Source organism: Azolla caroliniana, unplaced genomic scaffold (assembly GCF_043228905.1).
Source record: "Azolla caroliniana isolate FFs.n. ecotype wild unplaced genomic scaffold, voAzoCaro1.0.p SCAF_3, whole genome shotgun sequence".
NCBI lineage: Eukaryota > Viridiplantae > Streptophyta > Polypodiopsida > Salviniales > Salviniaceae > Azolla > Azolla caroliniana.
Window position 1 is genome coordinate 2,238,407 of NW_028230438.1, and position 17,827 is coordinate 2,256,233.

General features: G+C 40.1%; 2 protein-coding genes across 2 annotated transcripts; both read left to right on the top strand.

Annotated features, from left to right (window-relative positions):
* The first annotated feature begins 435 nt into the window (after positions 1–435).
* Positions 436–16,024, top strand: LOC147865835 (putative UPF0481 protein At3g02645). The gene is made up of 2 exons (XM_087317549.1): positions 436–488; positions 14,580–16,024. The coding sequence occupies exons 1-2, from the start codon at positions 474–476 to the stop codon at positions 15,996–15,998; spliced, it is 1,434 nt and encodes a 477-aa protein (XP_087173675.1). The 5' UTR covers positions 436–473; the 3' UTR covers positions 15,999–16,024.
* LOC147865836 (putative UPF0481 protein At3g02645) lies at positions 3,241–5,054 on the top strand. The gene has a single exon (XM_087317502.1). It carries the CDS (start codon positions 3,241–3,243, stop codon positions 4,945–4,947), a length of 1,707 nt encoding a protein of 568 aa, XP_087173628.1. The 3' UTR covers positions 4,948–5,054.
* Positions 16,025–17,827: the final 1,803 nt, after the last annotated feature.

The window sequence follows — 17,827 nt, forward strand, 5'->3', positions numbered from 1 at the left end:
AGGAATGGCGTTGAAGAACTCCTTGAACATGCATAAATAAACCTTTACAACAAGGAATTGGCTGTGCTATGTATTCGATCATAGAGTTGATTTGACTCAGCTCATCAACACCCAACTGACTTATTCGAAATCGTACAGTAATTGGTTAAAAATAGAATATCTACTATTTTGCTTTCTATAATAGGAAATGGCTTGATTCTTGGCTCCACACATATGCTCATTCTTATAGCTTTCTCCTTATCATAGATTAATAAAGAGATGCGTACATAGAGTGTACAGTTCCTCATCATCTGAAGGCAGGATTAACTCATAGAGATGCATGAAAAGAGAAGTGGTACTACTTGAAAACCGGAGAAATTATCAAGCAGTTAGGGCCCTACAGAAGTAGAAGTGGACGATTCAAGAAGAAGAGGCTAATTCAATTAGAAAGTGTCAAACCAATTAGTGCCCTACAAAAACAGAAGTAGAAGAAGATGAAGAAGAAGAAGGTTATTAGATTCAACACTAAAATTCTAATGGATAGACCTGATCAACAACCCGACTTCACCAAAGATAAATGGAGAGACTACATGAAAGAGAAGATCAATCTGCATGGTGATGATGCACCTGTGTTCAACGAAAGTTGGAAGATTTTGAAGCCTCCCCAAGCATTGTTGGAAGTGAAGCCACAGTCATATAACCCTAAATTAGTGACCATCGGTCCATTGTATCAAAATCTGGAGCTTTCCCCCATTAATAATTTTAAGGCACTATGTGTGAGGAAATTCATGGAAAGACATGGGATATCAAGTGTGGGAGAGCTCATGCAATACCTCAGCCATGATCAACCAGATGAGCTTAGCCGCATCTATAATCTCAACCTCAGCCAATCTGACTTTGACTGGCTCCAACTTCTGGTTACTATCGATACTGTCTTCATTCATGAATTCCTGCTGTTTCTCTCCAAGGAAGACCCTACCACAGGTGTCTGCAAGTACTTTACTATTTTCTTCTTTAATAATGACTTTACATTCAACGCCAGAGTACGGAGGGACTTTCTGTTGGTAGGAAATCAAATTCCCATGTCATATGTGAAGAAGATTACAGAGATTGCTAGCAATCGCAACTTCTCATTGGATGTTCTCGAGAAAACTGTGCGGAGATTTATTGTTCCCCGGATTCCCTTCATCTCTAGCGAACGTGTGCAGACCAGATTTGAGAGATTTCTTGAATCGAAAGGCAGAAAATTGATCGATAAATGTGAGCATTTACTTGATGCCCTCTATTTTTCGTGCACTGAAACATTTGACGACTCTAAGAGACCATCTGAGAGATCACCATCTTATTCCGAAGAGGAGTCTTATCACATTCCAACAGCGTCCCAACTCACGAAAGCCGGCATTTCGTTCAAGGCTTGTGAAGGTAACATATCAGTGATGAAGTATGACAAGACGAAACTTCAGCTCAATCTTCCGCGCCTTATCGTGTATGATGGCACGGAGGATGTGCTGAGGAACCTTCTTGCCTATGAGCAAACCTTCAAAGATGGAGGTAAGTTCACTATGTATGCGGCCATCATGGACTCCCTCATAGACACCCAAGAAGATCTAGCGATCTTGACTAAGGCGAAGGTGCTAGAGAATAACTTGGGGAGTGATGAGAAGTTGATCCAGATGTGGAACGAGATGTGCACCAATGTCTATTATGAGCCGTGTAAGGAATGGAAAGAGATGATCCATGAGATAAATACCCACAATTCCTCCCGTTGGCGTCGCTTGTCCGTGGAGTTTTATCAAACATATTTGTCTCGGCCGTGGCTAATGGCATCCGTCATTGCGGCATTTGTATTGCTCTCACTTTCAATATTACAGACAGTCTATTCAATCTTAGCTTATTACAAAGCCCTAAATCAACCTAAACCCTAAATCCCTAAACGCTATGGCAAAAATAAAGAAGCTCAACACAATTAAGTATTGAGCTTTGTTTATTCATTGGGATTTCATTATCTAATTGTTTCCTGTTACTTACATTGTACTGATTTATAATCCACACTGGCTTATGAAATTGTGGAAGATTATGTACTTACGGTCAATCATGTTTTATTGACTTATTTTTCATATTGGTTTACTCAGTTTTAGAAGATTATGTACTTATGGTGAATCATGTTTTATTGATTTATGGTCCATATTGGTTTATGAAATTGTGGAAGATTATGTACTTATGGTGAAATGTTTTTGTTCTTGCAAAGTTTTTGTTCTCGCAATGAAGACTTGCTGAAGCACAATTTCTGCTTCTTCTTCTTTGTCGTCTTTTTCTTGATCCCACATACATCAAATTACATACAAGCTGAACAAGATGGCAAACACAAAATAAATCTATTGAGAATAAGTAACATTACCAGGAACACTACAATTGGACAAGAAGCAATAACACACAAGGAGAGAGGAAGAGAGAATTGGACAGAAATGATAAGACAAGCTTTGTAAAAGAAAAGGGATATATTTTATTTTGTCAAAACAATACTTTATATACATGCTTATAAGGAAAACACTAAAAGAAGGAGGTCATGTATCGTTTTATTTTCTGTAAGGTTAAACTACTTTCTATATAAATAATTATATTCTATCTTAACAAACACGACGATATTTTTGGATGTAATACCACATCATCATCATGCTACAAAACATACGATACTACGTTCCTAGAGATCCATTCACCATTTAAATATACAATAACATGTTTGCAGCATCGAAAACAGGATTCCTAGAGAAAGAGACATATTAATATTTACAAAGTTATGAACTTGTAGCGTTTCGATACATAGCTGTTTAATTAGCCATGAGAAATCGGAAGATAAAATCTTGATCTCTTCATACGGATGTAAAACTTTAGTCTTAGCTGCAATGAAATTGACAGTAGAATGTCCAAATCATCCCAAAGTTCAGAATTAGTTATCAGCCCCATGACCATACTTGTTACGATGATAAATTACTTCGGTCAAATCCATTTAGTTTGTCTTTCATATTTTCGATTTCGAAAATTTGCATGAAATTTTGTTATAATATTCCCCCACCAAACTAGAAATAACTGATAGATGGATTATACATTCGAAAGATAGGTAGTCTAATACCCATGTGGTTTCTGCAGAAGATTGTATGAAGTTCAAAGGAACTCGACTCGAAATCGGGTAGACCCAAGGTTGCCAGCTTGAATTATTGACTTATTTCGATAAATGATCCATTGTTCATGATGAAATATGACATGAGAAACCTTCGGTTTGATCTTCCACGACTTGTCGTGGAAGATAGCACGGAGGATGTGTTGAAGAACCTCCTTGCATATGACGAAAGCCTTATCAATACTAGTGGTGCGTTCTCTACCGAGGAGGTGTTCAGGTACGTCTTTGCAAATGACGAAAGCCTTTTCAATACTGGTGTTGAGTTCTCAATGTATGTGGCCATTATGGACTCCCTTATCAAGACCCATGAAGACCTATCAATCTTGATGAAGGCGCAGGTGATAGAGAGCAACCTTGGAAGTAATGAAAGGTTGGTCCAGATGTGGAATGCTATGAGCAAGAATATCATGATTTATTGTCCCCAAGTATGGAATGAGATGATTAACGATGTAACGGCGCATTATAGGACACCTTTGCATCGTCGACAAGCAAGTTCAGGTATTCGCATATGCCAAATGGATGGAGTTGTTGATGCACTTACTTCGCCATGGGAAGGTGACAGACCTAAATTTCCTTCTCCACGTTTCAAATTTGCAAGTCGGTTGCCATGGGATAGCGACAGACATAAATTTCTTTCTCCACGTTCCAAAAATCTTCTTTCTCCACGTTTGCCTCCACAGGGATGTTTGATGATATCGAAGCCTTACCAAGCATTGTTGGAGGTGAATCCAGGGTTATATTCCCCTCAGATTCTGACTATCGGACCACTGTACCAAATGCTTAATACGAGTCGCCCTTTTGATCATTATAAGGCACCATGTGTGGACAGATTCATGCGACGCCTCGACTATGACCCTCGTTACCTGCATTATCCAAGCCTCAACTTCGATTCCCTTAAGCTTTTGGTCACTGAAGATACAATCTTCATTCATGAACTCTTGCTGTTTCTGTGGTACGAGTTGCAACCCCAACACACAGAACACGGCCACTTCCCTACACTCTTCAAAAATGACTTGACATACAAGCAAATATGGAGGGACTTGTTCTTGATGGGCAACCAAATTCCCATGTCTTATCTGAAGAAGCTGATTGAAGAGTTTCCGAACCCACCTAACTTAGAAATGGATGAGATCCGGAAAGTAGTGGCTGATGCTGTTAAAAGACTTGATCCTTTCCCTATCAGGAATTCTCAGAACGAGAAATTAGAAACTCCAAAATTTCAACATTGCAATCATCTACTTGATTGCCTATATGTTTGGGTCACCGGAAAGCCATTCAAAGAGTGTAGGACACAAGCCATCAATCCACATAGATTCCCGCAACAAGCAGATCCCATGACATCGGATCTTCCATCAGCGTCTCAACTCTCTAAAGCAGGCATCAGGTTTAGGGCTATTGAAGGTAGCATATCGGTGATGAAATACGACAAGAGAAAGCTTCGGTTTGATCTTCCAGGACTTGTCGTGCAAGATAACACGGAGGATGTGTTGAGGAACCTCCTTGCATATGAAGAAAGCCATACCAATACTGGTCATGCGTTCTCTCTGTATGTGGTCACTATGAACTCCCTTATCAAGACCCAAGAAGATCTAGCAATCTTGACTAAACCACTTGTGATACAGAGCAAACTTGGAAGCAGCGAAAGATTGCTCCAGATGTGGAGTGCCATGGCCAAGAATGTGGTGATTCGATCGCGTGAGAAGTGGGAGGGGATGATACAAGATCTAATGGAGCATTGTGAGAGCCCTCGGCGTTTCATTCTAAGTATTTTACTCTGTCATGGCATTTGATTTAAGGTCTTGTAGCGTTTCTATTGCAGACAGGCTATATATGTTGTTAGGGTTATTACCAAAAGCCCTAATTTAACCATTCAACCTTACTAAAACCCTAGGGATAAAATAAACAAGCTCAAAAACAATGGAGTATGAAGCTTTGTTCATTCCTTTGGGATTTCATTGTACGTTATTTTTAGAAACTCTTAGAAGATGATGTAGTAGAAGTAGAGTAAGTGACAAGGACTAAGTGTCTTATGGACTCATAAAAACATGGCTATTTCCAATCCGACATTGTACTTATGATAAATAATTGGTGATTAATGTATTATTGAGTATCTTGTTACAAACATAGGTTCAATAAGCAAATCATTGTGTCCTCTCCCAATTAAAATGGAGTACATTTTGTATGAGTCTCATAAGCCAATCACGTGTCCTCTCCTAATTAAAATGGAGTACATTTTGTATGAGTCTCATAAGACAATCACATACGCTTCGATTGGATCTCTACATGAATTCAGTACCTCTTGGAATTGGCATCCCAATTTGAAGAGATAAAGATATAGAATAAATCTTCATGCTTCTCCTGACTACGTCATTCACGTGACAAGAAGAGGAGATGTTACATTTAGAGACCAATTTCAGAGCTTAATGGATGCTTTGTATTAACTTTTCAATTGGTTTACATCATAAACGTCTTTTGATTTGTCATTGATTAACCATGAATCCAACGATTTCAGACCACTCTAGTGTAAAAATGTATAAGATGATGGTTTTGCCACATAATAGAAATTGATGAGAAAAATGGTGTGGTCATTTAATACACAAGCAATCCAGTTATTAAGAGTTTTGGCATCTATTTGTTGATATGATGACATAGAATGGATGTGTGCTTTTAGAAGATGCTCAATATCTTGGTATTCAATCTGCAAGAGAGAAAAGATGTATTCTAATGCATAGAAAGTCACCTTCTAATGTTTTTTACTTGTATCTTCGTATGTACATAACTGCATATGAAATAAATTTGTCTAGCCATATGTGTGGGTATTTTTATGTTGAGTAATCTCACTCCATTAAAGAGCAAAGCGTCATAACTTCCCATAGTTTATGTAATTCAGAAAGTAGGAATATTAATAAACCAATGGCACAAAATGAGAGAGAACACTCTTTGTATTCAATAGAAATAAAAAAGGTAAGTGCGAATTACTAACTAATGACTTGGTCCTTCCCCATTGGGAACCCCCCCCCCCTTTTCAAAATCACAACTACTTCTTTAAATAGAAACTTATTGGGAGCCCAAACGTTCATGAGATGAAACGTTTGTGCTTCCAAGATTTATTTAAATATTCTACTATTTTCTTTTATGTAATTGTAACGGTTGTAACACTCTCCCGCTAGTCGAGAGAGTTTCGACCTCGAAACTATTGCATAAAGGTTCCTAGGTCACGGCTCTGGTTGTTGTAGAGGCTCAAGTAGCCATTCAAACCCTGCTTGTAGCAACGCTTCTTCAGTTACCCACGATGCTTCGGATAATGGTTTCCCTCGCCACTTGATGAAGTAGCGTCTTCTCCCTCTACGAACCTGTGTCTTCAAAAGTGCTTCAGGTTCACATCTAATAGTTGCCTCGCGCCCCCATGTTTCATCTGGGTGGAAACGTTTTAGCAGGCTAACATGAAAAACATCATGTATCTTGGAAGCCTCTGGAAGTTGTAATTTGTAGGATACATTATTGAGTTGTTTGACCACCTTGTATGGTCCATAGAACCTATGGTTAAACTTGGGCGTGAGGCCCTGAAGTAACGGCCAACTAGCCGAATTGACAAGTACTAAATCCCCTGGGTAAAACTCCACGTGTTCCCGTTTCTTATTGACACGATTGATCATCTGTGACTTTGTTTTTATGAGATGCTCTTGTGCTGCTTGCATCCGGTCCTTCCACTCCTCCAAAAAACGAGACACATCCAATTCCTCTACTTGTGTCTTCTTATTTGTATGCAATAAAGCAATCGGTGTGAGGACTTCTTTACCTGTGGTGAGCTCGAATGGAGAGAATCCCGTTGATGAATGGATTGCAGCATTGTAACAAAATTCGAGCATGTCGATGTGTTCCACCCAGTCCGTCTGATCCGCTTTGACATAACATCGAATGTAGTCCTCGATGCCTTGATTGAGTCGCTCAGTTTGCCCGTCTGTTTGCGGATGTGCGGATGATGACATACGGAGCTGTGTGCCTAGAATCCGAAACAATTCTTGCCAAAATCCACTAGTGAACCTTGGATCCCTATCTGATACTATGATTTCTGGCAGCCCGTGATACTTAAAAACATGTTTAAAAAACAAGTGTGCTACATGTTGCGCTGTTAGAGGTGGCTTTGCCGGCACGAAGTGAGCTTGTTTAGAAAAAAAATCCACATTGACCATAAGGATGCAAAACCCCTTGGATGAGGGTAAATCAATTATAAAATCCATGCTTATTACATCCCATGGACGGGATGGTACCGGCATCTGTTGCAGTAGTCCGAGCGCTTTTCCTCACCTAGCTTTCACGGCTTGACATACCTGGCATGAACGTATATAGTCAATGATCTCATGTTCCATTCTTGGCCACACGAAGAAGTTTTTAACAGCTTTTAATGTGCGCTTTTGTCCCCCATGCCCGGCCATGTGGCAATCATGTAATTCCCTTAGTATCTTTGCCTTTAGTGATATATTATTCGGGATTACTATTTTATCATCACTCCACAATAAGCCGTCCTGCAACTTGTACATTCCATGAGTTATGCTCCCATTCATGACTTTGGTTACTAATTCGCGCATCTCTGCATCCTCTGTTTGTGGTTGTCGTACTTCATCTATCCATCCTTGAGCCGAGATGACAGAAATATGGAGGATGCGTGGCAATCGACTTAATGCATCAGGTAATGTATGCAACTTGCCTTTTTTATGTACAATCTCCAAATCAAATTCTGCTAACATATCTTGCCATCTCATTTGTTTTGCTGAAAGTCGTGGTTGTGTCAGAAAATATTGCAAGGAGATGTTGTCGGTCACTACTCGTGTAAATTTATCTTGTACGTAGTGCCGCCACTTCCGAAGTGCATAAACTATTGCCAACATTTCCTTCTCGTGTGTGGGCCACCAACTTTCTATCGCTGAAAACTTTTTTGACTCATAGGCAATCGGATGACCATCCTGCATAAGCACAGCCCCATAAGCAAAATCAGAAGCATCAGTGTGAATTTTAAATGGTTTTGAAAAGTCCGGGAGTTGAAGAACCGGTTGCACACACACTGCCTTCTTCAATTGATCGAAGGCATGTTGTTCACGTTCAGACCAACAGAATGTTTGTGAGCCTTTGATGAGATTCGTCAGTGGGGTTGCGATTTGACTGAAGTTTTTAATAAATCTTCTCACATACTGGACGAAGCCTATGAATTGCTGCACTTCGAGGACTTTGGTGGGTCGTGGCCAATCTTGAACTGCTTTTACCTTGGCCGGATCCATCTTGAGCCCTTCTCTTCCTATTCGAAATCCTAAGAATTCAAGCTCCTCCATAGCGAACTCACACTTCTCAGGTTTTGCGTATAACTGATGCTCCCGTAATCGTTGCAGCACATTGGTGACATGTTGTTTATGTTCCTCAAAAGTCTTACTGAAAATTAACAAATCATCAATGTAAATTATCAAAAATTTATCCAAATAATCCCTAAAAATTTCATTTCCGAGCCTACAGAATGTTCCGGGTGCTCCTGTCAAACCGAAACTCATCACCAGCCATTCAAAACTGCCATATCTCGTCCTAAATGTTGTCTTCTCAATATCCTCCGTAGCTACGCGGATTTGATGATACCCTGATCTGAGATCTATGCGAGAGAAATAACGGGCTCCTTGTAGTTGATCCAAGAGGTCGGAAATCAAAGGTAATGGGTATTTATTTTTTATGGTGATTTTGTTGAGAGACCTGTACTCCATGCACATGCGCAATGTCCCATCCTTCTTTGCCACAAAAATGACGGGCGCACCGTAAGGTGATTGGCTTGGTCTGATGAACCCACATGCTTCTAATTGTTGTAATTGTTGTTTTAGCTCTGCTAATTGAGTAGCATTCATTCGGTAAGGAGCTTTTACATGTGGTATGCTTCCGGGAATGGTTGGGATTTTATGATCGATTGACCTTTGTGGCGGAAGAGTTTTGGGTAGCTCCGCTGTTAAGACATCCTTGTATTGCTCTAATATTTCCTTCATATTTTCTGCCCTTAGTCCTTCCTTCCTCACTGTTGTTGATGCTTGCAGGGTCGTGCAAAGAAAGAGTTGGCCGCCCTTCTTTAAGACTCGATTTGCCACCTTTCCCGTGCAAAGTTTTGCGGTCACGGTTGTCGCCTTTGCCTTTGCATTTCTCCTATGCATGTTTACAATGATGCCTCCCTTCCCATCTTCATTATCTAGTAACACCTTATCTACCTTTTTCCCGAATTGGTTGATGACGTACTTATCCACCCATTCTAGCCCTAAGATCACCTCGCACCCATCCATGTCAACCGCTAGAAAAGGTGTTCGCCCCTTCCATTCTCCCGCTTCAATCAAGACATTGGCTGCTAATGAACACTTATTAGTGTATCCCTGTACAAAACTCACAGAGAGGTTGGTTAAAGGTTGCAATTTTAATCCCCACTTCTTCGCGCATTCAGGTGTTATGAAGTTGTGTGTTGCACCGTTGTCTACCATTGCCTCACAACTATGCCCATTAATTTTTACGTTGAGAAAGAGATTACTTGTGTTATTGAGTTTGACTGTGAGACAGGTAGGCCAGGCGGTGGCGGCTCCTGCACGTACAGCGACTTCTTCATCTTCTTCCTCATATTGCGCTGCTATTGCTTGTATGTCTTGCTCGGAACCTTCCTCGAGCTCTGTTAACTCGAGTTGTGAGGTGGCTGCCCGCACCGTGAGTTGCTTCTTTTTTGGACAATTGGATGCCAAGTGAGGGCCTCCACACTCAAAACAGCCTCTTCTAATTAGTGGGGTTCGTTGTGTTGAAGTAGAAATGGGACTCCCCGGCTGTCCTCCTCCTCCCCCGCTATTTGTCCAGCTCGATCTAATTGGATCCCCTCGTGTTGTTCCTCTTCCTATCGAACTAGTGGTAGTCGTCCACCCACGATTGTTGGATGTACTTCCTAGATTGTTGTGGAAAGGTCGGGAGCTCCCTTCTATGTCTCCTATCCTCTCTGCCACCCTCATGGCTTCCTCACAAGTTTGAGGGTTCATCTTTTCTACCTCTATCCTGATCCGAGGCTTCCATCCAACTAGGAACCCGTGGAGTTTGGTTATTTGATGAAGATGCGGCAGCTGCAATGTCACTTGGCGATACCTCTCAATGTACATGGTGAGTTGCCCTTCCCCTTGTCTCAACATCCTCCATTAATCCATGATGCGGAGATGTTCATTTTGTGGTATGAAATAATGACGCAATTCCCGCTTAAACTCTGTCCAAGGCGTGAACTCAAACACGCTTTCCCCCGACATGTACCAATTTTGTGCTGGTCCATCCAAAAAACACGCGGAGACCATCACCCACAAGTCGGGTTCTACTTGACTTTGGACGAGGAATAGTTCGGTTTCTCTTATCCATCTTGTAAGTACCACCGAGTTCCTCTCCCCCATGTACATTTTTGGTTTGATAGGTTTAAATGATCCCAAGTTGTGGCGGTGGTTCTCGGCATTCCCGACTTCCAGCCTCTGCACCATCTCCTCCAAACGCCCTGGTCCTCCTTCCGTGGGCCTTCTCCCTTGCGGCCCCGATTCCTCTTCTTCTCTCTCCCACCTTTGATCTTCCATATTGAACCTTCCATTCTCTAATTCGGTGGCCTCTTGGTCTCCTCGATCTAGGGCTATCTCCCCTAATGGAGTGTCTCCTTCGTTCCCTAGCTCTCCCAAGTTGATCCCTCTTCTTCGCCTTCTTCCCGCCATTGGTTAGATAAAAGAGAGAGAGAAAAAAAAATAGTCTACTATCTTTGTGGTTACCTTGACTCCTCTCGTGGTGTCGTGTGCCACTTCTTCAATCTCTTCTTGCTGGAATGGCTTGCCAATCCTTATCTTGCTCTGATACCAAGTATTAAACCAATGGCACAAAATGAGAGAGAACACTCTTTGTATTCAATAGAAATAAAAAAGGTAAGTGCGAATTACTAACTAATGACTTGGTCCTTCCCCATTGGGAACCCCCCCCCCCCTTTTCAAAATCACAACTACTTCTTTAAATAGAAACTTATTGGGAGCCCAAACGTTCATGAGATGAAACGTTTGTGCTTCCAAGATTTATTTAAATATTCTACTATTTTCTTTTATGTAATTGTAACGGTTGTAACAAATATCATTACCAAATATCCCAATCCAAGGTCAACATGTTTATTCTATCTTTTAATAAATATTAGTAATTATATGGCATCCTCGGGTTTTGGTGCAATATGAAATGTGGAACGACATGGGCATCAATGTCAAGATTGAACCATGCCAATATTTAGACCTATTTGCCAAACTTGATGGTTTAGGTATTTTCTAGTTAATGCAATTAACTCCTAAGACAGGAGGAGTATGGTCACCCTCTTTAAAGTGGTTGTTCTTGAATGACATGAAAACACCAAGGACAAATCTTGCATCCAATAGATTTTTGCTAGGAATCATAAGAGCGTGGGATGCAATTAAATCATTTTTGCTAAAGGACAAACCTTCTACCTGGGATGCATTACTTAATCAACCTATGCTTGCCAATTCTCTATTCCGGGATAATGCAGGAAAAGTATTGGGCCTGCATCCTCACCTTGCTTGGGGTAAATTGGATAATGGGCCAGCTGCATCTGTAAGAACGTGGACTCAGTTTCAACAAATGTCACAAGAAGATCGACTTGTACATCTACAATCAGTTCATGGTGCCAAGATAATGATGGCTACCTTATCAGTAACATATTCTTCATTTTTAACAACCTTCCAACCGAGGCCGGAACATCTATGGTTTGGATGCTTCGTAAATGATAGATTGATGGTTGTTAAGGGTGTTTCACCTAATGGGTGTGTGTCTTATTTTCAGGTCCTAGACAACAATAGATTGCAATCTTATACCTTTGATTGCAATTATCTACAGGACTTACAAAGTGCACCAGTTAGAGTGGTTGCTAAAACCGGAAAGAAATGGATCGTTGATCCTTATCCATCAATTGCTCATATGTGTGATATCATGTGGTTATATTCAAAAGATCCTGTTGCAAGATTAACATGGGATCCAGGGGGTTGGCTTTGGTCACACTCCTTGGGGGAAAAGATCGTAAAGGTTCCCTTTTTTCAGTACTCAGTAAAACTTGGAAGATCATTACTGCTCTCTCATAATGGAAAGATACCAACGGCTCAGAAACATTGGACCAATTGGGGTGTTTCCACTTTGCAGTTGAGAACCTATTGGAAATGGATATGGTCATTCAAGGGGCCAACTAAATTTATTCTCTTTCGATGGTTATTAGTGCATATGGCTCTACCAGTTGGTCATACATTGAAAGAGAAATGTGACACCCAATTTGCGGCAATGTGCCATTTGCCATGAACCTCAAGAGAGTACCAAGCATGTCTTATGGTCTTGTTCTTTTGCTCATCAAGTATGGAAGAAAGTCGTGTCTTTATTCCTAACAATAAATGTAGGTTTCTTATTCTCATGGGGATCATCGATGTGGGGAGTATTACACTCCGGTTTAATGTTGTATGAGGCAAACGATGTTCATGAGGCAATGAAAATACATAATGGAAGATTGAAATTAGTTAGTCCTTTCCAACAACCTCGAAAGCAGGTGCGATCCGTCCAAATTTGGAAAACTATGTCCACAATAACATTATGGGTATTATGGAAATATCGATGTAAACAACTTTATGATGGGGTAGACATTCATGTCTCAGATGTGTTGTTTGAGTTATGGGAGAACTTTCTAGCTGTAGTCCGTGGTGAGTATGACAATATGCAGGGTTCCCCAGATACTATGATCAAGAAAAGGAAAAAGCTTCTTCACTTATGGAAAAAGGTGCCCCTGTTTACAATGGTAGCTCAAGTGCCTCAATGGCAATATCGATTTCCATGGACTCTTTGAATATCACAAATGTAAACATCCTTGTATTTTATATCAGTGTATAAAGAAAGTTGTAACCTTCTTGGTTGCTAGGTTCAAGGTGTAGCCTTCGGGCGTTTTGTTCTTAATGCTATCGAAGAAAATCTTATATAAAAAGAAGAAGAAGAAGAAGGTATTTTCCTCTTTTCCTCTCATAGTCATGGAATGTGAAGCTCAAGTTTCCTTGTGATACTTCATCACTGATATGCTACCTTCACGAGCATTTAGCTGGATGCCAAGGCTTTAGAGAATTGATATTCTCGTGTTGGGAGGTGATGATATTTATCTTTGGGATATGCTTCTACTTGTACGCTCCTATTACAAGCCCACCAAATCATTATGTCCCAAAATCACGATTAGATAGATTACGCACGAGAACACGTGAATGGACATTGTATATGGGACGAAAAGGCTATTATAATATTCACATGTCAAGATATTCCAAAAGAGTTCCATTCTTGGGACAAAATCAAAATGTGAGTTTGGGACAAGTTTGGACAAAATCAAAATGTGAGTCTGGGACAAGTTGGGACAAAACCAAAATGTGAGTTTGGGACAACTTTCGAAGCCTTCTTTGATCATCCAACTTATGATAAGAGAAAAGAATTGAATGAGCATGATTCTCCATGCTCTTTCCAAAAAGAAGGATTTTTTTTTTTTTAAAGTGACCACGACAATGCTCCACGTGGAATATTTTTAAGTGACCACGACATGGCTCCAATCGGTTTATGGTCTAAAAAATGAATGGTTTGGAAACCAAGGGAGAAAGACGAAGACAACTCTCTCTTGGGTGTCTTAATCATTGAGCATCCATGTGCCCCAATAAGTACATAGTGTAAAAGGATCAAACAAAACGACGCTTTAACTTCAAGCAAGATACTCTTATCCAAAGAAAGTCAATGCATTATTAAAATTTAACACATACATATATAATGTATTATGTATTACAATGATGAATACACAGAGAGCGACACACTAAACAACGACTTTTTTTGCCCTCAACTTTCCCATTAAGGAGAAAGAATAGTTTTATTTCTGAAATGGAGATCGTTCCTGAATGAGAATCCAATCCAGGCTGTGTATAAAATTAAAGAAATGGCACAGAACATGTGCTGCGGAGCTTTCTTGCCAATTCACAATTTTTTACAATACGGAGTTTGACTTTACTCATAAAGTTAAAAATGTATGCGATCATAAAGTTGATTTTACTCAGCTCATCACCACCGACGACGAGATGTCTGAAATCATAGAAGAAAGGACTAAAAGATAGAATAGAGTATTTGCTGTGTAAAAGAAATGGCATGATTCTTGTATAGAATTCGACAGTCTGAGATTCTCTTTCTTATCTCTCTTTGTACGTAGATAAATTGATACGTATAATATAGACTTTCTTTACATCTGAGCCAGGATTAACTCTGCAAGAAATTATCAACTAATTAGTGCTACTAATTGACCGAATGGACTGCAAGAAATTATCAACTAATTAGTGCCCTACAGAAGCAGAAGAAGAAGAAGATTATTAGATTCAACACTACACTTCCAATGGAAGAACCTGATCACAAACCCAAGACCATCAAAGATGAATGGAGAGGCTACATGCAGAAGCAGATCAATCTGCATGTTGATGATGCACCAGTGTTCAACAGAAGTTGGAAGATTTTGAAGCCTCCCCAACATTTGGTGGAAGTGAAGAAAGAGGCATATGACCCTAAATTAGTGACCATCGGTCCACTGTATCCAGATCTTGAGCAATCCCCCATTAATAATTTTAAGGCAAAATGTGTGAAGAAATTCATGGAAAGACATAGGATACCAGGTGTGGGAGAGCTTACCAAAAAACTCACCCCTGATCAACCCGATGAACTTAGCCGTATTTATAATCTTCTCAACCTCCCCCAATCTGACATTGACTGGCTCCAACTTCTGGTCACTGTGGATACCGTCTTCATTCATGAGTTCTTGCTGCGTCTGTCCAAGAAAGACCCTACCATAGGTGTCTGTCAGTACTTTACTAATTTCTTCTTTACTAATGACTTTACATTCCGCGACAGACTACGGAGGGACTTGCTATTGGTAGGAAATCAAATTCCCATGTCATATGTGAGGAAGATTACAGAGATCGCTAACAATCGCAACTTCTCATTGGATGCTCTCGAGGATACGGTAAGGAAATTTATTGTTCCCAGGATTCCATTCATCTCTAGCAAACGTGTGCAGGCCCGATTTGAGGAATTCCTTAAATCGAAAGACAGAAAATTGATCGATAAATGCAAGCATCTACTTGATGCCCTTTATTATTCGTGCACCGAAACATTTGACGACTCTAAGAGACCATCTGAGAGACCACCACCATCTTCAGCATCTTATTCTGAAGAGGAGTCTCATCACATCCCAACAGCGTCCCAACTCTCGAAAGCCGGCATTTCGTTCAAGGCTTGTGAAGGTAATGTATCAGTGATGAAGTATGACATGAAGAAACTTCAGCTCCATCTTCCACGCCTTGTAGTGTACGATGGCACGGAGGATGTGCTCAGGAACCTTCTTGCCTATGAACAAACGTTCAAAGATGGAGGTGAGTTCACTATGTATGTGGCCATCATGGACTCCCTCATCGACAACCAAGAAGATCTAGTGATCTTGACTAAGGCGAAGGTGATAGAGAACCAAGTCGGGAACGACAAGAGGTTGATCCAGATGTGGAACAACATGGGCACCAATGTCTATTATGAGCCGTGTAAGGAATGGAAAGAAATGATCCATGAGATAAATGCCCACAATTCCTCCCGTTGGCGTCGCTTGTATGTGGAGTTTTATCAAACGTATTTGTCTCGGCCGTGGCTAGTGGCATCCGTCATTGCAGCGTTTCTACTGCTCTCAGCTTCAATATTCCAGACAGTCTACTCTATCTTAGGTTATTACAAACCCTAAATACACCTAAACGCTAAACCCTTAGTTACCCGAGGGCAAAAGTAAAGAAGCTCAACACAATCAACTATAGAGCTTTTTTTATTCATTTGGGATTTCATTATTTAATTGTTTTCTGTTAGTTATGGTTTTTTGTATTTATAATCCACATTGGCATATGGAATTGTGGAAGATTATGTACTTATGGTGAATCATGTTTTATTGATTTATCGTCCATATTGGTTTATGAAATTGTGGACGATCATGTACTTATGGTGAAATGTAATAATACCACAACATCATCATGTTACAAAGCATATGACTGACACTACATTCCTAAATCTCCATTCAGCATTTAAACATACGACAAGATGTTTGCGGCATAGAAAACAAGAGTCGTAGAGAAAGACACAGATTGGGATTTAAAACGTTATGAACTTGGAGTTTCTTGATACATTGCTGTTTCAAGAAACTTGAGAAATTGCAAGATAAGATTGTCGATGAGCTGATGTGTCCACTAGAAATAAATGAATGGAATTGATGTGTATTCATGTATATCTTATTCGCTTGTAAGCGTGAACTGAATTGCATATATGTTCCGTGGAAATAAACATTACAGTAAACTATTCATCCAAGTAGTTTCTTACAACTCCTAATCTATAGTATAATCAAAAGATTCAATTCGTGTGTTTTAGTCTGCTAATTTTAAATAGAATTTGTATGGGTTATATTCTCTGATAATCTTGATGAGTATAAGTGTTTCCGAACATTGTTTATGGGTTTTATGGTGGGTGTTAATTAAAGAGCTTACTTAAAAACAGCAAGTAATCACCAGTTTATTAGTGTTTGCGGCTTCAAGCAAGAACTCCCCAAAGGCAAACGCCACCAAAGTTTCAGCGTTTTCTGTACTTATTTCTTCTCAAACGATCACACCATGTACATAATTGAGACATTTGCTAAAATATTGGTCATGTTAAGCCTTTTGCAAATGATGTGATTACTGTTTGTGTTCTGCAAATTTGTTGTGATCAGTGCTGTATGTAACGTCGTCTGTATGGGATCAATGTTTGTTTTCTTCAGATGTGTGTCATCAGTGTTCTGTTTACTATTATTATTAATCCACAGAATGCGACACACAAACAACGAATACCTCAATCAGGTATTCACGGAGAAAAGAAAACTTTTATCTCTAAAATCAAGATCAAGCTTTGGCTAATGAGATTAGAATACAGGCTGTATAAATTAAAAGAATGGCAGGGAGAATGTGTTGAGGAAGCTCCTTGCACATGCACAAACCTTTATAATAAGGAGTTGACTTTCCAATGTATGCGATCATGAAGTTGATCTTATTCTCTCTCCCTCTCTCTCTCTTTCTCTTTCTCTCTCTCTCTCTCTCTCTCTCTCTCTCTCTCTCATTTTTCTCTCTATTGTCATCTCCTGCAAGAAAAGACTAGGAAATCAACAAAAGCATAAGGTTTGTGCCCACAGAAAAAGTCTGAAGAAGAAGTTTAGGAGAAATATCAACATTGGGATAAAAAAATTCGCTCGGGTATAGTAGCCATGCAGGCATTGTGGTTACCACCGGACGATAAGAGACAGGAATTTCGAAGTTCGATAATATCGAAGCCTCACCAAACATTGTTGGAGGTGAATCCAGGGTCATATTCCCCTCAGATCCTGACCATCGGACCACTGTATCAAATGCTTGATGAGAAACGCTCTTTTGATCATTATAAGGCACTATGTGTGGACGGATTCATGCGAAGACATGGGATATCAGATCAGGATGAGCTCATGCGATGCCTCAACTGGAACCCTCTTCACATGCATTATTCAAGCCTCCCTGAAAATAC